Source organism: Cricetulus griseus, chromosome 8 (genome assembly GCF_003668045.3).
Source record: "Cricetulus griseus strain 17A/GY chromosome 8, alternate assembly CriGri-PICRH-1.0, whole genome shotgun sequence".
In the NCBI taxonomy this organism is placed as follows: Eukaryota; Metazoa; Chordata; class Mammalia; order Rodentia; family Cricetidae; genus Cricetulus; species Cricetulus griseus.
The window spans coordinates 7,621,186-7,643,498 of record NC_048601.1 but is presented as its reverse complement, the minus strand read 5'-3'; the positions used below and the strand labels follow the sequence as shown (position 1 = coordinate 7,643,498).

The 22,313-nt window shown below is 40.4% G+C and overlaps 1 protein-coding gene across 4 annotated transcripts in view; it reads left to right on the top strand.

The window, feature by feature from the left end:
• Positions 1–13,684: 13,684 nt before the first annotated feature.
• Slco1c1 (solute carrier organic anion transporter family member 1C1) overlaps positions 13,685–22,313 on the top strand; it is a 35,617-nt gene continuing 26,988 nt past the window's right edge. For all 4 annotated transcript variants that reach the window (XM_035448934.1, XM_035448933.1, XM_035448932.1 and 1 more), the window contains exons 1-3: positions 13,685–13,813; positions 14,826–14,967; positions 20,051–20,183. In XM_035448934.1, the coding sequence (XP_035304825.1) occupies positions 13,685–13,813; positions 14,826–14,967; positions 20,051–20,183 (404 nt within the window). The remainder of the gene's footprint in view (positions 13,814–14,825; positions 14,968–20,050; positions 20,184–22,313) is intronic.

The following is a 22,313-nucleotide window of genomic DNA, read 5'->3' as shown; positions in this document are numbered from 1 at the left end:
CTTTTAAATTGTCTTATTTGTATACATAACTTTCTGGTGAATAAGGGGTCCTGTCACCTTTCTTTTAAATTTTTCAACTGGTTATTTTTCTAGTTCAGAAAAACCTCCATCATGTCAGATATTTCACTTTATCTATTTATAAACATATTCTAGAATTAAACTGTTGTTGCCATTTTTTAAAAAAAAAATAGCCCTAACATATCTATATATTACATGTTAATGGAGGGGGTTCAATAACTTTTAATACATATTTATTCACTAATCACTAATTTTGAGTACTCTGTAAAATATTTGCATGATATTTTTAACATATTTTATTTGTTTGTTTTTTGCATTTGTGTCAGTTGACTGCATATATTCTCACAGTAGGACACATAGCATATTTTTTTTACACCAGTGAGGCTGATCTGTTAGCAAACTAGCACTGGAAATATCTCTGAATACACACAGCCCCTTGAAGTCCTTCCTGGAGATTTTTATCCAGCTAATCCCAATATGCAAATTGGTGCTTTTACTTGTATTATTAGCTCTCTTTGCAAAATCATGGTAAAACAGGATTCTCTTTACCCTTCTGTAATGATGTTAGAAACTTTAATTTGAATCCAGTGGGTCTGGTTTGGGTAGACATTTCTTTTTGTAGAAAGTGCATTCTGATTCCCAATTGAGAGATTTATTTGATCTGTCGTTGTTGCTCTGTGAAAAGAAAAAAAAAGCATTGAGTGGTTCTTTGTAGCAGATTCAAAGTATTCGACCCTGAATAATAATATTTTCAACCCAGAGGGGGATAGAGGTGGTTTAATTTGGTGTCCCTAAAAATGCCCATTATTTTCAAATGACTAACGTGATAGAGATGGGGATGTCATTTGTAAATGACAGCTTTTAACAGTTCTTTCCTTACCACACCCAGCCTGGATATGTTTTTCTTAATTGGTATCTTTGCCAAGTTTATTCATTTTTTAGAAACACAAAAACTTGGAACTTAAGTGATGGTCTTACATTTGAAATCAATTTGATGTTGCCACCTGTATCTTGCACTTATTGTATGTAGCGATATTTAGCATCATTCCACCACAAGCATTTGTTAAGAGACACAGTTAATGGCTGATAAAAGTTTTGTAAAAAGTAGGATCTGTACTAAAAGAAAATTAGATAAATTATATTTATTTTTAATGGTTTTTTTTAGCTTAGAGACTATATTGATACTCTCTTTTGCCAGAATTACTGGAAGTGCCTCTTGGTTTTATATATTTACATAATATTCAAAATTATTAAAATTGTGTCATAGATCATCAATATATATGCTACAATGTTAACATGATGTGTTATATAAAAGTGTTTCTGTGGTATCATTCTTGATGAGTTATTCGTGCATCCTGAGTGCTTCAGTCTTTTCATATCCAACCACAAAGGCTTAGAGCATCCAGTGTTCTTTAGTAAGAAATGCAATGATTGTGTTAGAAGCTCCACAGATCCTTGGTGGGTGTTGAATTCCCATGGCAAAGTCTCCATCTTAGTCAATGTTTAGCAGTAGTGGTAATAATTTTCTGAGACAAGGTCTCATGTATTTCAGGCTAGCCTCAAACTCACTATATAGCTGAGGATTACCCAGAGCTTCCCACTGGTTCCACTTCCCAGCTTCTGGATTAGAGACATGTACCATCACAGCCTGTTTATGAGATGCTAGGGATCAAATCTAGAGTTTTACTCATGCAAAACATTCAACAACCAAGCTTCATCTCCTGCTCTTGCTTTTAAAGATTCATATGAACTAAATAAACCAACATAATTTCTCTATTTTAAGATCTTTAATACTAAAGACAGATTGAGAGTCATTCCAGGAATGATATATTTACAGTTCCCATGAATTAGGGCACAGGTTATTTGGGGAATTATCATTCTGTGTTCAACTGATCAAATGAAGAAAATGAGCAAATGGAGAATACCTGTTATTTCATCATACCCACAAGGAGATTGGTGTTTCAATAACAAAAGCTAGGAAAAGGCAACAGAGGAAGCAAAAAGGGATGGCTTTCAGTAAGATACTGAATGATTGAAAGGTTGAGTTCAAACACTTGCTGTTATAACTACTCATGCATGGTCTGTCATGATCAAAACACATGTTCTTAAGTTCTGCCAGGCTAAGGCCTATGTTGCTATTTGTTCTATGCCAGATGTTTCGAAAATTCTTTCCCAGGGGGATCATAAGTAACATATACCACTTTCCCTAAGATTGTAATGATGAATAGAAACACAGTTCCACTGGAGTTCACTCTCGGGAACCATGAGTTTATTGGTGCCCTTTATGGTCACGCATAGCACCAGAATGCAGAGATGTTAGATTTATAGGTTAAAATAAGAATTGCACCCCCTCACCATTATAGCTTCTGCCCCACTTATTTTAGTTCCTGTCTTTGAAACTTGATTATGCTTGTTTATTTTTTTATAAATTTTAATTGATGTACAAAGAAATGGGTCTCATGATATTTTCATGGTTCTATATTATTATAACTTGACCTCTCCAGGGCAACTTCCTCCTCATGTTGATGTCCTTGCTTTCCACAAATAGACCTTCAAGACTAGAGGAGACAGTTCCTAATCATGGAATGATCTTGCCAAAATGCACAGTGGTTTTCCCACCCTGGAGATGAAATCATTAGGCCATTTCTCTTCTCTTGTGTTACTAAACCACCCAAAGAAGACAGGATGGAACCCAGTGTCATAAGCTGAAATATAGTTTCAGATAAAAACTCTTGGCAAGAAAGATCATTTTTAGAACTTAGAGAATTCCCTGTGGATGTTTCCACATTGAATAGTGAATGTAATGAGAAACTAGAGACACCCGATAAAAACAAGGCCCCTAAAAAACTTGACCCTGAAGGAATGAGGTTTTTGGTTCATGTTATAACTAAGAGCTCTCAAACTAGGGAAGTACAGACAGAGGAAAAAGAAACATGGGAAGCAGAATTTTGGTTTTAGGATTTATTTGTATTATTTTTATTTATGTATATTGTCTGTGTGAGTGAATACCACATGTGTGTGGGTGCCCACAGAAGCCCGAAGGCAGCATTGGATCCCCTGGAGTTACGGGCAATTTTAAGCCACCTGATGTGGATGCTGGGAAGAGAACTTGGGTCCCCTGAAAGAGCAGGGAATACTATTGACTGACGAGCTGCCTCTCAAATCTCAGTATTGTATGTATGGAAAACTACATAGATAGATAGCCATTATGTGTCACTTTGGGTCATGTAACTGATAGAGAGTAATGCAAACTTCATATTCAAACACTTTATCTACTTATTCTATCATTTGTTCAAATGTAATTCTAAAAATTGTTAAATATGTTCAAACTAGATGTACAAAGTACAATGAAGTACTGTGTACAGATGGCTTGGATCACACCGATTTGCCAATCTATTCAATTGGTACCACCAAACATTTAGCACGTACACCACAAGTTGTTTTCATGATAATGGAACATGCCTTTACAATGGTAAATAATTTTAAAAATAAAGAATAACCCATGTTTGTCTCTAAAACATTTGTGCTCAGACAACAGAATCCATTAGTTCTTACAAAAATAAGCAAAGAAAAGTGATATAAACTTCTCAAAACAAAAAACTTATAGTTTCTTCATTTATTAGTATTTCAAGAAGATTACAGAATATTCTGGATACATAGAGCATTTCCTTTTAGATAGGGTACAAACATTTGTTGCCATTGGCTGGTTCATTCCTTATGTTTTAATATGTAATTTATTACCCTTGCACTTTTTGATTGGAAATAGCCTAGAGTTATTATCCTAATGAGATTTTGCACTTTGCCCTTTGATGGTTCTGTATGTGCTGTGCTCTTTAGAGTCTGGATTTCCCATGGACTCGTTATCATAATATATTCTCTATGCAACTCATATTCATACCAAGGTTTAAGAAGACTAGCTTTGCTTTGAAGAGGACTAAGGTAACAGCTACAGTTCAAGCAGTAAAGTCTCACAAAGATGGTCACAGTGGCTGTTCCTTTTCTGAGTCTGATATTACTAGTCACTGGTGATTCTTTTTCCATTTAAAAATCTTTTATACCCTTTAAATTAAAATAGAATTACATCACTTTCCCTCGTCCCTTCTCTCCATTTAGTGCCTCCCAGGCATCCCCCTTCAACCACTCTCATGCCTCCTGCATCAAACTGATAGTCTATTTTTCTTTCATTGTTATTGGTACATACATATATGTTTATGTGTCTGTCCGTAAAAATACACAAAATAACTTGCTGAGTCTGTTTTTCTTGTCTGTATGTATAATATTTCAGGACTCTGTATTAGATAACCTAAACAAGGGGTTATCCCTGTGAGAGGTTAATTCTCCTTCCAGCAGTCAGCTGCTTGTAGTTCTTTGTCTAGGGGTGGAATCCTGGGAAATTTTTTCCCTTCCATGTTAGCAAGTCTATTGATACTGCCATTGGTCACATCCTGTTTATGTAGCCCCCTTTCTAGTAGAGACTTTCACAAAAGGCTTGCCCCCTTCCAGTTGGCTTTCTCTACTTTGTTTTCTGTTGGAGGTTACGAGGCAGCTACTTACTGCTGCCTTGCTTTGCCAATCATTTTGGATACCACTCCCTCTGGAATAGTAAGCTGATTAACTCTTACTTCCATAAGTTGCTTTTGGTCGTGGTGTTTATCTTAACAGCAGATAAATGACTAATATGTGGAGCAAAGATGATAATTCAAGAACTGAGTTATAGGGTAATCTAGGCTGGAGATTAAAAGTATGGGTCCACTGAGGTAGAAAAGATATACCTATATTGTTTTGGAAGTCACTACTGGTAAGGAGGTTTCTCTTGCCTGGTACAGGGGTTTTTGTTAGATAGCCTATGGCTCTTATGGAGAGCATTGGTAGCTGAAAAGATCAAGGGACAAGGGCACTCTGAAACCAAAGTGAAGAAGAATCAAAGAAAAGCATGAGAACAATGGTAACTGTACAACTGTATTACCAACTCATTAAATTCATATATAAAATTTATCACTGCATTTATTAGTTCAAATGTCTTTGCTGTTATTGAAAGAAATAGATGTGGTGGGAAAAAACAGTGATTGGTTTTGGTAGAAAAAAAAAGGAGAAAAAGAAATTGAGGAATATATACCCTAAACTAGAGACTAGACGCATGGATAGTAGAAGGGAGAAGATAGACACTATTAAAAGCTTTAAAGGTAGAGGATGACACAGTGGTGACAGGCTATATTTTTCCTGCCTCTTTCTCCCTATTTCATCAGTGAATTCCCTCAATTAGGCCACTAGCTAAAGTTTGGGGCTGGGGGAGAAAAGATTAGAGAAGTTATTTAAGAATGAGGGAAAATGATTGGATCATTAAAGTGTATTCTGCCCAACAATTAATCTGCTGTCCAGTTAGATTAGTGACAACGAATACAAAATCAACCCCAATGGCACGTTAATGAATGGGTCTCCATTTTCAAGAGTGTGAGTATAAAAGTGGAATAAACAGAAAGTTGGATTTAAGTCAGTGAGATTGGCCAACAAAGAATAACAAATAGAAAGAGGGGCAGGGGAATTGAGAGTCTACAGAGGGCAGTGAGTAATGACTACATGGAGCTCCTGAGGTAAGTATGGGAGTGAGAAAATGAGTGCTATGGGTGAATTGCAACGGCCTCTTGCAACCCTGTGCTGTGATTCTGCATCTCTGAGTGCACCCTGCCTTGGAAAGAGGGATTTTTCAGGTGAAATCCAGTTGAAAATCCCAAAGGTTTCAGTAGTGTTTCAAGAACAGAAGGCAAACACAGGAGACAGGGTGGCCAAGTGATGACAGGTGGTAGACCTTGGCTCGGCTAGGCACTTTAGAGTAAAAGGACCCAAAAGTGTGACCAGTTTCTTTTTTGTCTAAAAGCTGCAAATGCCCTTGTGTGTGCGTGCAGCCTTGTTCATGCCAGAGGCCAAAACACTAGATGCATCTAAGTCAAAAACGTGTCTGGTTCTACTGTGGCCAGAGACTGGAGATGCCAGGAAGAGGTAAGGTGTTTCCTTATCTCTTTTCTCCTAAAGTATGGCTCGTGGAATCTATACTGAGCACTGGACTGGAACTGGGAGTTACCTGAATACCAATGAATGGGAACTGGACCAATAGGGCCAGCTTATTCCCACCTCTCCTTCCTCCATCCACTAAAGCCTTATTAACTCCAAGGATAGGTACTCTGTTCCAGAGACTCCTCAAGCTATTTAAGAGCTCTTTCTTACTCATCTCTCCTAAACTCCCTAAAATAAAATGCTTCTCTAAAACTCAGCTTCTCTGGTCTGTGAATTTCATTTTTCAGATGCACTAGACAGATACTCAAAAACCACTGGCTTCCAATAGCTTTGGTAGTCATTGAGTTTCTAGGACCCTAACTTCCCAAGCAAAATACAAGAGCCAAGAAAGGTTTCTCTGCTTTCAGTCAGATATTCCCATATCAATAACAGAGGCAGAGATTGCCTCTGTCACATCAGCCATTCACAAAGAGCCAAAAGTTCTGACTGGACCCAGGAAGTACAAGGAGCAAGGAAAGATCCTCCTCTGTGGTCCTCGGATAAGCCTGGCCTCACCCACTCCTGGGCACACCCTGCTGGCTACTTTTATGTCAGCTTGACACAGCCTAGAGTCATCGGAGAGGACGAAATCTCAATTGAGAAATGCCTCCAAAAATACAGCTGTAGGGCTGGAAGAGGGCCCAGCCCATGGTGGGTGGTGCCATGCCTGGGCAGGTGGTCCTGGGTTCTATCAGAAAGCAGGCTGAGCAAACCATGGAGGGCAAGCTTGTAAGCAGCTCCCCTCCATGCCCTGCCCTCCTCATCAGCTCCTGCCTCCAGGTTCCTGCTCTGTCCTGGCTTTCTAGAATAATGAACTGTGGCATGGAAATCTAAGTCAATAAATAAATAAACCCTCTCCTCCCCAAATTGCTTTGGTTATGGTGTTTGACCATAGAAATAGTAACCTAAACTCTCTCTCTCTCTCTCTCTCTCTCTCTCTCTCTCTCTCTCTCTCTCTCCTCTCTCGTGCGCACTCTGGAGAGCAAGAGCACATGAATGAGCAGGTGAGTAAGCAAGCAGGCAAGAGGGAGAGCAAGAGACTCTCAGCTTATGGCTCTGTTGTTTCACTTGGGGCAAGCCCTCACTGCAGCCCTGGGAATCAGACTTACAATCACTCCATGGGAGGTTTCTAAGCATGGTGGTGGAGCATAGTACTGTGTCAGAGATGCTATGACTCCTCATTGACCTCTGACCTACCAACAGAAAGTTCCTTAAATTTGTTCTACTCACACTTGTTTTCCTGGGAAATTTTTACATGACCCATATATGTACTCTTGTCAAATAAATCCAAGTATGTGTATCAAACCAATCCAACAGTTACTGGTGGCAAATCATAAAGACATTTATTTCAAAGCAATTCTTTGGAATACAAAAGAGTTTACCAAATGTAGAAAATTAAAGCAAACTTACTAATGAGATGCATGTTTGCTTTACATAAATATTAAATCTTGCCTAAATATTTGATACTTTGGGTTAGAAAGCATATTCAATAGTTTTTAGAATTTATTGAAACTTTGATTTTATAAACACCAATGCTGAGAGTGGGTGTTTATAAAAATGTAAGGTACAAAATAGCAAAAGTATGCTAGGGCCATTTTAGAAGTTACTGGAAATTCTGTCCTAATTGCAAACCAAAATTAACTTGAGGAATTTTAAAAATGAAATTCAAGTCAGCAGTTCAAACTTACTTTTTTTAAAATCCAATATTTTATCATAATATAATACAAATAATGATAATTTGATGCAGACTGAAAATAACATCAGGAAAGCATGAAAAAATCTTTGTTTTCTGTAATTAAACCACTTTGCTTCTATAAGAGCAGAAAACTCAGCCCTGCAGTTAAAAACCTGCCAATGCCTAACATGACATTGCCTGGAATGTGAGCTAGTGCTTCAGGCCGTGTTTGGGGGCACCGTGGGCCACAGGGGCGTGGTCAAGGCAAACTGGACATGCTGTGTGTGTAGAACCAAGGCTGCCCTGGAGTCTCGGGTCTCAACACAGCTGGACCCAACCAGAGCAGCTCAGATTTGGCAACCATTTCATTTTGAATTAGCGTCAGCCTTTAAACACTCAGAAACTTTGTGCCGTTGGCACATTTTTTGTCACCCCCTCCTATGGAGGTAGGCAATGCCATTTGGGGTCACAATGCACAGTTTAAGGAGTAGGGCTCTAGAATTTGAAGGTGAGAACCAGAGTGTGAGATAGAATACGATCCAGACAAAGCTGTGTCTCCGAAGCCCCAAGGAACGTGTAAATGATAGCTGTGTTCTCTGTAGTCATGTTAGTATACTTTAAAAGTAAAAAAAAAAAATAAAAAAAGGGAGTCATGTTAGAGAGGGATTTGAAAAACGTTGAAATAGTCCAAATTACACTCAAAGAGGAGAATTACTTTCTTTTTTCTTTTTTGCTAGAGATAAATAAATCCCATATCTTTTTGCTTGGTATACACCATTCCCCCTTGATAGCTAATGGCCACTTGTAGACATACTGAAAGACATTTGATCTCTACTTACAAAAATATTTGATCCCTACTTCTGATGGCAAAGGCCAGTTTAGTCGCTAATAATGTACTTAGTCTTAAAAGAATCCGAACACCACTGTTTCCTCTTTATTGTTTGTCTGTTGTCTTTTCTTTTGTTTTTGTTGACATGGTGTCTTACTATATGTCCCATTTAAAAAGGTGGTTTATCATGGAAACTGGAATTACATCTGTGAGAAAGGCACGGATTGCTCCCGTGGGGCTTTCATGTGTAATGGGCATAACATAATTTAATCCTTGGACTGTCCCTAGAAATCTCAATTTAAAGACCAAATATTTAGTTGCGTAGCAGAACATGTTGAGATTAAGTGGCCTGCTCCGAGTCACAGCCCTGGAAGAACAAGTTGAACCTTACCTTACGAACGAAACGAAATGTAAACTAATACTGCTCAAACTCCTCTAAAATCATTCTCTTGGGGAAAAAAATGGACTTGAATTGTGTAAGGCATTCTCTTTCCTCAGGGTTAAGCAACCTATGCTACCAAATGCCAAAAATTCACCAGCTATTTTGTCATATTTCAAGAATCACAGGGTGGGTGAAAGCTATTGTTTTGTGTTTTTCGCTTTGAGACTAAACTCCACCTGGAAGGAGCCAGCAGAGCTTTGATCCTGACCTGAAAGTATTCCTGCAGATTCTAGAATCCCACGGGGAGAGGAAGCCACACCAGGAATTAGCCCAAGAATATATTTTTTTAATGATAGCAAACAAACAAATGCAGCACAACAAGACGGGCCCATTCCTATCCTCAATGCCTGGCTGGAAAACCTGCTTGGAAGAAGGCTGGGGATCTTTGTACAAACTTCCTTCCCCTGCCCTGGCTTGTTTCCTTACCCCTCCTACCCCCTGTGGAGTTGTGTTTTCTGGGATCAGCAAGTAAAAAAATCACAAGTGGTCTTTTCTTTTTTTCCTCTCTCTCCTATAAACAAAGCTTTATCACGTGTGGCCTTAAACTTGCTGCAAATTGCAAAGAAATGGCTCAAAGGCTCCAGCTCTTTCTGTACCCTGGGAGCTGAGACGCAGGGCAGTGCCCTTGCCAGGGTGCCCAATTCCCTCCAGACTGCCAGGAAAAAAAGAGGCCAACTGGAAAGGAGAAAAAGAAAGATTGCCCCGGGGTGTGAGACCAGACCCTTGGTCTTGTATTTTTTCTTTTCCCTAATCTGTTCTGCTGTGCCCACCACTCCCTTGACTTGGCAGAAATACTCAGAATTCCTGTTGCCTCAGTTTCCTTTTTTCAGGCGGTGCCTGGGGATCCAGCCTTCTGCTGATCTATCTGAGAACTGGCCAGCTTCGATCTCTACCTCCAGGTAAGAATGGGTTCTTTTTATTTTCATTTATTTATTCACTTACTTTTGTTATTGATTGTGTGTGCATTGCACCTTGCTCCCCTAGGAGAGAAGTTGATAATTTGACATTGACTTCTGTGAGACTTGGCTTTATCCAGGACACTTCAGTAAATGGCAATGGGTTCCTTGTTAGCTGGGTGACATAGGACAGGAGCACGTTAGATAAGCCAGGTAAACTCAGGTCTGCTTTGGAATTTGGGCTTTGATGTTTATTGGTTGGGCAGCCACTGACATTTTATAAGTAGATACGATGATTTTGAAGTTTGGAGGTTATTTTAAAGATTCCAGTATATGTATATATCACCCTGAATAGAAGGAGTGCTTATGAAATGTGAATTTGACAGGAAAGTCATTCATTGTTAGGGGCGGGAGATTGGTATTCTATGTCAGGCACATTGCTCCTCAGCAAAGACCACAGGTCAGTTTTTAAGACCTCTTGAGGAGAGGGGTCTCAGAGTCAGAGCACCTACCTAATGCAGAACTGTTTAAGAAGGGAGAGCTGGGTGTGGCTACTTCTCTGACCTTCTCTGTGACAGCCATGCAGGTTGGCTGCACGTCACCGGTCCACAGCATAGGGCTGGTGTGTATGTGTGTGACTCATTTCACCTATCTCAGACATCCATACTCAGAAACACTGGGTTCTCAAACCAACCCATGGAAACAGAGAATTCAGCTTTATATAAACTACCAGCTTGACTTGTTTGCTTTGGAATCTGGAATATGTTACGCCCTAACCTAGGATATTGAATGAAACTATGCCATCTGCCTGTTTACATTTTATTTTTATATTTCGGATAAATGTACTCAAGTGGATGAAGGCTGTATCAGATGTATATCGCCCTGCTGTACAAAGGCAGAGTAAGAGACTAGGACTTAGATCATAGAAGTCTTCTCATTCATGGCACTTTTCTCCCCATCCTTTCAAAGCCCTGAAAGCTCACAGTGCCCACACAGCCTGAAACCTGCTTAGAACATATTGCAGTCAATGCTGATTTGTGTATTAGCCACTAAGATGCAATTTTGCTTCAGCGAAACTATGTAGTGTCAATTTTTAAAGAATGTCACTTTGATCTGTCACAATATTGACCTAGATCAGGACATTTGCTCTTTGGCCCCACCACCAGGTCACAGTAAGAATGATTGTGTCAACACTCCCAAATACAAGAAGATAACATGCTAAAATATCTCAAATTTTTAAAGTATTATTTCCAATGTGTTTTATTGTTTGTTGTCTACAGCTTATAATCAAACCATTTGCTCTTTTAAAGAAAGATTTAGTTCAAGTGATATACTGCATACTCTAGTTAACAGCCTTAAAATCGTGTGTAATGGGAAGCAGTATGTCAATAACCCCTAAAAAAGGCCAACGTTAATTATAGAATTTTTGGAAAGAATCACATGTTGAGTTGTAAATTTACTATTATTCCATTTGTGTTTTAAAATCTTTCTGATTTTATGCAGTGATATTTTTAGGTTTCTAATGTCGTAATATATTTTTTGTAAAATGCATGATTATTGTAGAAAAACTAGAATATATGCATAGACTTAATTAACATTCAAAACTCTCTGTGATGCCATTCACTAGCAATAATGCGCTTTCACTGAAGTCCCTGAAACTTCATTGCTCTGCATGTAAGTTCATTTCTTATCATTCTGTTTGCCGCACTGACTTAAAGATAAATCCTTCTTTGTTCAATCTCTATATTTGTTTCTTTGCCTTACCTTCCAGTGTCTTCTAAGACTTCATTGTGAGACATCACCATAATTCGTTGGCCATTTAGATCATTTGGCTATTTGGATGTTTTTCATCTTAAGCAATGACTCTTTCTAGATATTCTCCATCAGGTGCTGGGTAGACTTCTTATTGAAAAGAATCCCACTTAACACTGCAGAAACCTGTGTTTCTCAGTGTTTGATGGTTCTTGCAAAACATTATTTTGGATAGCCAGTCTTAGTAATTTAGTAGGTGTATAAAGTTGCTATCAGAGACTGCTAACAGTGTTTCCTAGAGTTCTGCTTTTTTTTCCTATTACTTTTGTTTTGTTGTTGTTGTTGTTGTTTTTAAATCTGGAATGGATGTTGAATGTCATCAACCACTGTTATTAATCAGTGCTATATTTTTAGAATAATCACAATTAAAGTATTGAGTAATTGTTTTGGTTTTGGTAACATTTGGGGGAGTTATAATATATAAGTTTGTTCTGAAGCTTATGCTTTCCAGTGTCTTCTAAGACTTCATTGTGAGACATCACCATAATTCGTTGGCCATTTAGATCATTTGGCTATTTGGATGTTTTTCATCTTAAGCAATGACTCTTTCTAGATACTCTCCATCAGGTGTTCGGTAGACTTCCTATTGAAAAGAATCTTTTTATGCTGACCTCATGAGACTTCCTAATAAAGATCAGTTCAGTTGTATCAAAGAAATAGCATCCGTGAATCCATTTCACTCTCTGCTTGCTTTCCTTAAAGGTGATCCCTTGATAAAGCACCCTGTCATTTATTCTATGTCTTATAGGATTTAAAAGAAAAAAAAAAAAGCCCCTACCCCTCTCTTCTAAACCCTGTCTGTTTCCCATATGATAAAGAAGAAAGACATTTACTCCATTTCTAAATTGTTGGGTCCATCTGCTCTTACTTTTTATTTCAAGATGAGTTGTGCCATCATTCCTTGATTTTTTTTTTCTAATATGAAATGCTACCTGTGAAGCCAAATGATGAAACTCTAATAAACCAAAGAATCGGCTAACAAGGTTAAGATCATATATGCATAAGTAGAACAATCCTAAATTCTACAACATGCATGAAGTTTTACTCCAAATATTATTTCTGCAGTCAGTGTAATAAGGGTTAGAAGACCCCTGTTTGTCTACAAGTGGGCGTCTTGTAGCCAATAGGGATAGCCATGCTGTTTTAATTTTTGATTCCTGTGGCATGCGTTAGATTATCAGGCAAACTCTGCCTCATGTGGAAAGGCTAACAAAGTGTAACACAGGATGTGTAAATATTAATGTGAGCAGGGAGAAGTAGGGTCAAGACTGCAAAACTGTTATGAGTTTGGTCAGGGGGAAGAGAAGGAAGGCGAGGCGGGTGGGAACTAAGCCTGGGGAGGGTTTCCCTTCCTCTAAGGCAAACTAAAGCCCGCACTTTCATCTGAGTTCAGCCTAGGCGATAGACGTGTACCGTTCACATTCGTCCTTCATTAGCCACGCGGTACACAAATTGGCCCTCTTCCTTTCTGCTTCATTGTAATCCTTGCTCGGGTGCCACGGGAATGCTAAGGTGCTTCAGAGGTCTGGGATGGTGTCAGCTGCTGCTATTCAGCGAGTCTTGGAAGCCTTAATTCTAATGAATCAATATTCAAGAGGTTGGATTTCTCTTCCCCTTCCTGCTCGAGCCCAGTTTAATCTGGCGAGCCCACAAAGTCAGAAAAATTCTGCCTCGTTATTTATTCCAAAGGCAACATGGAAATTTATTCTTTGCTATAATGAGGCTCAAAGCGAAGAGATTGAAAAGGAATGCTGGCTGCAGGCTCTCAATGGCAGGATTCGTTAATTGAAAAAGGTTGCCAACTTACTGTGCTAAGAGGAGATAACGACACTCTAAATTATACCTATAGAACTGTAGTCTACTGTGAAATGGAAATGGTTTTAAATTATGTGGGTCGGAATTAAATTGTTGTTTCCTCTTAAAATCAACTTTGACAGGCTGGGATAAGGAGCATTTTCATAATGGACACCTCATCCAAGAAAAACTCCCATTTGTTCCACAAAACTCCAGCACGACCCGTCAGAAGGCAATCCCTTAAAGTGGGGTGTCCATCCCCAGAGGAAGCACGACCGTGCTGTGGCGAACTCAAGGTAGAGGGCTTGGGGGTAGTTTATATGCTGACTTCCTTCCAGATAAAATTCAGCTAGAAGAGGATATTGCTTTCTTTTTGAAAATAGTCTGTTAACTGCAAATTACGAAGGCCACTCGACAAGCGGTGGAATCGTTTTCCCTGACATACGGGCTAGATGAATTTCTTGGGCTGCTTTGAAGGTTCTTCCTAGACAAACAGGGGAGCCGTAGAGGCAGACATTTGCTAAAGTGCTGCCCAGCGCCATATCTTACTAAGCACAAGCTCGCTATTTTCCTTCTGAGGAAGAAAACTTTGGCCTTGCTACACAGAAAGTGGCAGGTGTCTGTGTGTTGCAAGCCTCCCTTCTTTCCAGCAAATAATATTATTGGAACAAAATAATATTGTAGTTTAATAAATATGAAACCGAATTCACATGCATCCTATTATACACATATAATTAAAACATATGTCTATTAAAATATAGCCAGCTATGGAAGAAGCACTGGAAATTTAAGAATAAAGTTAACAAGTACATACCTAAAGGACTTGGTCTCAAGAAAACCAAACAAACAGAAAAGTAGACTGAACACTTCAGTTCGAGATGTTCCCTGCTGGGGCAAGACTGTGATTTCAAAATATATAATAGGCAAGGTTGGACCTGGGAGAAGATGGCACGTGTGTGGGTTATGATTTCCACCCATCCAGGGATCTTTCCATGTCACTCACTGATAGTCTCAAAGCTAGACTTCTCTTTAAAGTCTTTTGTGCAGGGGCAAGGGAGAGATGGAATTCTGGATACAATTTACATAAAAATCAGCATGCATTTCAACTGAGTGGTTTAGAGGGGTTGCTTGGTGGGGAAGGATTCTGCATGGCCTTGCCGCTAATTAGAGTTGCAACAGTACTTGAATCAAACCATCAGCGCTGACACACTTGCTGCTGGGCATTGCTGCTCCTCTGGTTTGTTTCCTTAGTAACTTCTGAGCTATGCCAAACCAGTCAGACTACGTGTGCCTTTTTGTGTTTTCCAGGTGTTCTTGGGTGCCTTGTCTTTTGTTTACTTTGCCAAAGCACTGGCAGAAGGCTATCTGAAGAGCACCATCACTCAGATAGAGAGAAGGTTCGATATCCCTTCCTCTCTGGTGGGAATAATTGATGGTAGCTTTGAAATCGGTAGGTATTACAAAAGACAGACTTTCCCTTAACCCCCAGGTCTTTCTCTGAAACCTGCTGAGTGCTGTCCTTCGTTGTCTGCTGAGATCCAACCTGCCAGGACCTTGTGCTAGGTGAAGGAAACCCATTCTTTTACAGACCAGGGAACTGATAACAATTTCCCTGGCCTCGCTGTCCCTGACTGGATGCCTTAGATGAGCCAGTTAAACATCCCAGGGGAGACTTTACTTAGAGAAAGGGGGGTGCTGATTGGTGTTTGGGGTTGTCATATGTGGAAGGCACCTCTCAGAGGAGTGAGATTGTGGGAACATGAATGGAGCTCTGCTAAAATGTAGCCAAATAGTTAAAAGGGGGACACTGTACTTTTCTACACAGTAGCTGTGAAGGAGGGAAAGGGATTCTATTAGCAGGAACACAAGAGTAGAGCAGACTGTAAAAACTCTACATTCAGGTGTCCTTGGTTTGGCAATTGTTTAGACTCCCTCTTCAAAGAGTGACTTCAATAACTGATTTGAAAGTGTTGGAAAGAGTGTGGTTCCAGTTAGTCTGCTTCCTGGATTAATAGAGATGCCAGGCATTTAATGCTTTTCCAAAGTAAATAAAAATCATCCCCTCAGTGGTCACTGATGCCACTTGGGACAAATAAAATGGCAGGGAAGTCTCTTAACTGCTTTAGTGTCAATTTTACCTGGAGTGAGAGGAGGAATATTTAAATCTTCAAGTTTTTTTTTTTTAATTGCTATTTTGATTTCATTTGTGACTTTGGAGGTCACAAAAAAAAGTGAGACCAATAAACATATAAAATTTCTGGCTTTTGCTAAAAACACAACCCTCACTTCAAAAGGGATAAGAGATAGTTTATTTTGGAGACAAATAATACATGGCCATTGTGATGTTATCTTGTTTGTACTCTAACAATAAAGCTTGCCTGAAGATCAGAGGGTGGAGCTAGCCACTAGTTAAATATAGAGGACAGGAAGTGATATGGCTGGGTTGAGAGAGGAAGTGAGAAGGCAGGAGGAGACAGGAGGCCACTCTCCAGCTGGGAAGTAAGCAAGGTAAGGTGTGGCTGTGGCTTCCTCCTTAGTCTCTCAGATCTTCAGGCAAGGTTTAGTGCTAAAGTAGAATAAGACATCACCACAGGCCATCACACACCTAAGACTTAGGCTGCCTTAAAAACAGTGTATCTAATATGGTATCTGCTTCATGAAGGTTTGTTTAAGAGCAAAGACAGCGATAACCCAAGATGCTTTCCAACATGTTGGTGGAAACATGAGGTAGGTGGTTAAAGCCAAGCAGGGGAAACCTCTGCTGTCGGGCTCAGAGGCCACCCGATGAGAATATTAGCTTTTGGACAGGTGGAAGTTAGAGGTCTGTTCATACACAGTCAAAGGGATTGACCTAATGGTCAGAATGGTGTCAGGTCCTACACAGGGGTCGGTGACAGTGACAAGTGCTGTGAAGGGCGTAGGAGACCCAAGGCAATTTGCCTCTGAACCCATACAGTTCCAACCCCTGGAGCTCTAAGACAGCCATCAGCCTCTGCTGGCGGAGCATTTCCTGGTAATCTGCTCACAAAGCTCCCAGACCAGTGCCAATCATACCCGAATGGCCCTACTAGCATCTGGGAATTGTTAAAGTGCAGCCACTAATCCTGCAGGGCTGGGACCCAAGCTTCTGTTTGTTTTTGTTTTAGATTACATTTAGTTTTTGTTAGTCAGTTATTGGTTTACTAATTTAGTCTGTTTGCCTGTACATACGAAAGTGTTTCATGGTGCACATGGGAGGTCAGAGGACACCTTCTACCATGGCTGTGGGGAGTGAGCTCAGGTCATCAACTCAGTGGCAAGTGCCTATGCCTACTGAGACATCTTACAGCAAGTCTGCATTTCTTTATGTCAGAGACCACCAATGCTGTTGGTCCATGACTTCACATACATCAAGGTGTGCACCACCATGCTAGACTCAGTTTTTCTTACACTGGCTATACTGAGGGCTTCACTACATGTCTTCTATTCTCCATAAAAAGGTTCTTCTACCTGTTAATGTGTGGTTTAGTTAACACGTTTCTTCTTAGCTCCTGTTCTCACTCCTGTGATGAGCTGTACTAGGCAGGCTTCACTGACTTCCATTTATTAATAAGACATTTACCCTTCGATTCTAACTCTGCCCTTCTTCAGTTTTTGTTTCTGGTACATAAGATAACTTCAGTTGTTTGCTTTCTTTTCTAAGATTTGAAATTTTGAATGTGTGCAAAAAAAAAGAAAAAAAAAATGAGGGGTATGTTCAAGTTTGATAAAGCACTTACTAGACTCTCTGGACATCTTATCTATTATCAGTTAGTCCTGTGAGTTATAAAGGAAATTTTACATCTCATTCAGTGTGTGTGTGTGTGTGTGTGTGTGTGTGTGTGTGTGTGTGTGTATGTGTGTGTGTGTACATGCACATATGTGTGTGTGATATCTGTGCAAACAAGTACATGCATATATGTACACAGATGCTCTGTCTGTGCAAGTTTGCATGGAAACCAGAGGTAGACGTCCAGTGTCTTCCTTTATCACTGTCCACTTTGTCTTTTGAGACAGACTCTCACTGAGCCTGGTGCTCACCATTGTAGTTAGACTGGCTGGCCAGAAAGCCTTTGGAATCTGCCAATCTCCACACCTCCCACTCTGAGCCCACTCCTGAGAGCACCGGTGCCAGCCTCATGCCAACTTTTATGCTGGTGTTGAGATCTGAACACAGCCAGCACTTTACCCCTAGCCCTCTTCCCAGATGCTCCAATTCATTTTTATTTTAGGCTTTAAATCACCATATATTTCCCATGTATCTCTCCCGAGAACTCAAAAAGGTTGCTATTATAGAAAATACAGGAAACCTAAACTCCTGGAGATGGAACAGTTAACAAAATGGCATTACTCATTAATGTAACGAAGAAATACCCTTTGAGCCCCAGTCCCTTATTGTGAGAATTTGGTGCAGGGTACAAGGGGCTATAAAAGGATTACTATAAAATGTAAGTCAGCTTCACAAGCAGAAAGACATAACCAGTATAGTGTCTTACACTGTTTAAATGTCAAATGGGTATTCTGATGCTTAATTTTTTAATATGCAAGTTTTAAAGAGCTGAATTCTTCCAAGAGTCAAGCACATAGACATTATTTTCAAGCTACGTTTCCCACGTTATTATTATCCTTCGGACTGTAAAATTCACCACTCATTTTCCAATTGGCTAACTCTGGCAGTATGTCCTAATGATAGTAAACCAGACTATTGCCTGCAGATGGGAAAACTGTTGCTGTAGCATGAAAACACCAAGTACGGCATAAACTCAGACCACCTATCAGCCCCCAATTGTGAAGGGTTTGCTTTTTTATCTAGATGGGAGTTCCTGCAAATGTGACTTCCCAAATGATGATAGGTAAGACATGAACGGTGCTTAAAATGTATGCCCAACCTGGTTTCTCATGGCGTATTGCTGGTGTGGTCTTCACCACACTGCTGTAGTTGAGCTTCCATTGCAGCTGTAGAGGTTCCTTGACTGGACCTCGTTCCGAAGCAGCAGAAACGGGGTGTGCCAAAAAGTTTACATTTTTAACAGTTTTGTAACATCACCCTTTGAATCACTTCCTAGGAATCCTTTTATATAACAGAGTCTGAGAAATCTTCCCTCAAAATGTGTTGAATCACAAAGCCCAGGAGACAGCTCCTTCACTAAAATGTCATGTAAACATGAAGACCTGAGTTTGATGCCTGAATCCATATTAACAACAGCAAAAATCCAGGCATGGTATTGGACCTTTTCTTGTTATTGCCAAATGAATGGGTGGAGACAGGTTACAGTCTGCTGGACCACCAGCCTCGCCCTAAATCAGAAAACCATGGACCTTTGAAAGGAGACTTAATCTTTTTTTTAATCACTGCTTTATAGTTTTCATTCACAGTTGGAAACTATGACAACGACCAAAATAGAGACTTGAACATGTAAAGACAAGTTAATGAAAAGAAAGCAAATGGGACTACACTAAACAATTTTACACAGTAGAGGAAATAATAGATAAATTGAAAAGGCAGCTACAGAAGGTGAGGGAACACTTTAAACTTTGCACTTGACAAGAAGGTGATAAAAAGATGAAAGGAGACTGTAATCTTAGGAAACTTGGCAGACAGCGTCTGAGGGCTGACACCCAAGGTTGACATCCGACCTCTACATACACACAAAAGTTTCATTAGAGCTGCTTGAAAACTATGTAATTCTTACTTTAAAATCAACGTTATTCATTCATTTTTAAGTGCCTGTCTTGTGAAATAAAGTATAGTTTGTATAAATGTAAGCTTAATATTTTATTTCATTTAAAGTGTGGTATAGTCACATTTTTGTAAAACTTTTCTTTAGGGAATATCGGCTGTAGGGATAATATAAAATATATATTTCAAAAACAATTGAAAAACTAATAGAAGCTTTATTCCAAAGCACAAGTAAATGAAGACAATTAGTAACATTCACTGCAAAATCACTAAGAAAAATTAAAAATATCAACTAAAGGCAGCCTTGTATAATTATTTAGATTCATTTTTAATTTTTAATTGTGTGTGTGTGTGTGTGTGTGTGTGTGTGTGTGTGTGCGTGCATTTGAATGCAGGTGTCCTTGGAGTTCCGATGAGGGCATCTAATCCACTGCAGCTGGAGTTATAGGCTGCAGTGAGCCACCCAGTGTAGGTGCTGAGAATCAGACTTGGTCCTCAGTAAGAGCAGTACACTCTCTCCGCCTTCCAGCCCCCTGCCTAAAATTTAATATACTGATAAAATGCTTTTAAAAGAACAAATGACCAGGTTGGGCAAAACAAAGCTGTGGGGGGGGGGATGATAACTGGAATATTTTGACAAAGGATGAGGTTATTAAGGCCATGAATCTGCAGATAACTTAAGCAGCCGTGTTAGCTCACAGGGACGACGTGATAGGATGGGAAAGCTGGGTTTCTGTCCCCTTAGAGCGAAGCTTCGCTAAGTGTGTGCGCACATGTGTTCACCTCTGCTGCCGGCTGTTTCCTAGACCACGAATCCCTCTTCTTGCCCCCAAAGGGAATCTCCTGGTCATCACATTTGTTAGCTACTTTGGTTCCAGACTTCACAGGCCGAAAATCATCGGAGCGGGCTGCCTGGTCATGGGAGTTGGCACAATGCTCATCGCGATGCCGCAGTTCTTCATGGAGAAGTAAGTGTGAAGCCGCCATCTTTCCCCCCTCCTCTTCTAAAATCAGAATTTCCGTCTTGTTTTCCCAAGGCACATGTCCTGCTAGATAGTCCCGGCTAGTCAGGTACTGAATTTACTAGACAGCCCAAGACGACTTGGATTCACAGCCTTCCCGCCTCAGCCTCCAGAGTTCTGGGATTATAGGCATTTGTTTAAAAATATGTATGTCGGGGTTCTGCCTGCCTGTATCTCTGTGCACAGTGTGCATGGGGTGCCACGGAGGCCAGAAGAGGACTTTGGGTCCCTTTGAACTGGACTTATAGTTGGTTGTGAACTGCCACGTGGGTGCTGGGAATTGAACCCAGGTCTTCTGCAAGAGCAGCCAGTGTTCTCCACCATGAACCACGTCTCCAGTGCCAACAGTGGACAATCTTTACAGATTTTTACAACACTGTTCACTGATTAGGGGCTTTTTGTAAATAGGCTTTGCTTGGTAAAACCATTTTTTTTTGTTCTGTATTCTTCAAATAAATAACCTTGGTGTTGTATTTTTTTTCCTTCGGTCACAGTAGTAATTATGAAGGGCCACTCTGGCTGGCTGAGTTCAGCATTATTTCTCTTACCTCCACTAACTCGTCTATACTAGCATTGTGCTGATCGTTGTTTTAGACACTGGGGATAAGGGAATGAAAAGAATCCCTGATCCCATGTATCTTAGGAGGAAGAGAAAACAACATACACATACAGAGTGCCGTGCTGTGTTGAATAGGGATATGAGCTGTAGAGAATGGGGCTGGAGAATTTGGCCAAGGCTTTAAGAGCGCTAGTGTACAAGCTACAAGTTGCATAAATACCTGTCCTTCCAGCTGAGAGGCACCCAGCACCTTCTTCTGGCCTCCCTGTGAGCACGGGTGTGCATACTAGCATACACACATTCACACACTCACAGGGACATGCACAGGCACACATACAGACGACAGAGACAACAGCCTAGTGAAGACTCTTGAGGGAAGAACTGTGGAAAGATGAGCAGACTCTTGCAGATCACCTGACCAGTGAGCTCTGGTCATGTCCTGCCTCCCCAGTGCTGGGGTTCCATGTGTCTGCCCTGCACCTGGCATTTAAGTGGGTGCTGGAGATCTGAACTCAGAGCCTCATGCGTGCACAGCAGGCCTTTTACTGACTGAGGTGTCTCCCTGGACCCAGATGTGGAGTTTTGAATGGTTTGCTGTGACTGTGACCACTGCTTCAAAAGCTGACACTTTTGATGAAAAGCTTGGGACAAGACCTCCGGAAGTGGATACAAAATTTCATATGCTAAAGTGAAGACCTGCATTCTGCAGAATTTGAAATGTAGTCAGAACTAAAACCCTTAACTTAAGAGCATCCGTGCCTGGGGTTGGGGCTTGTCAGTAAAGTGCTATCCTATACAAAGGGGAAGTGGTTTCAGCCCCCAGCATGGGGGGAAAAAAAGAAAAGCAAAAAGTTTTCTACCATTATTTGGGCCCTATGGCACAGGCTGTAATACCTGCTATTCCTTAGGCTTAAGCAGGAGGGTCACATAAGTAAGTTCAAAGCCAGTCTGTGTAGACCACCATGAATTCATAACAAGGTCAGGGCAACTCAGCAAGGGCATGTATCAACTTAATAAAGAAATCAAAAAGCGGTGGGGGTTGGGTGTGGAGGGTGGAGGGATGGGGCTGGATTAATTTATATAGTTAGATTCATTACCTGGAGGGAAAAAGCAGAATTCCTTCTGGGCAAATGTCTCTAGAGCCATGTTTCATTTTCTACATCCTCTAAACTGACCTGTGAGTGTTCTGCTGTCTGTGATTCTGCTGTGCTAATGCCCCAGGCTGTAACAGTGTTGATCGTTCTCTGATTTAGAGACAGCCTTGCTTGGTCCTCAGCGGATGCAGGTGGATTCCTCTGGTTCTAAGGGAATAGGTGATGGGCAGTCACTCACTTCTATTTAAACAAGTCTTAAAATGATTCTTGCTTTTATTTTCTGTCACTGGATCATGGATGGCCCAAGAATGACACAAAGGCAGGCAGCATCTTCCGGCCAGCCATGAAACCAGCTACTGCTCAATGCTAGATTGGTTTAGCGAGTCCGATTTGAAGGAAACTGCAAACCCAACCTGACACCCT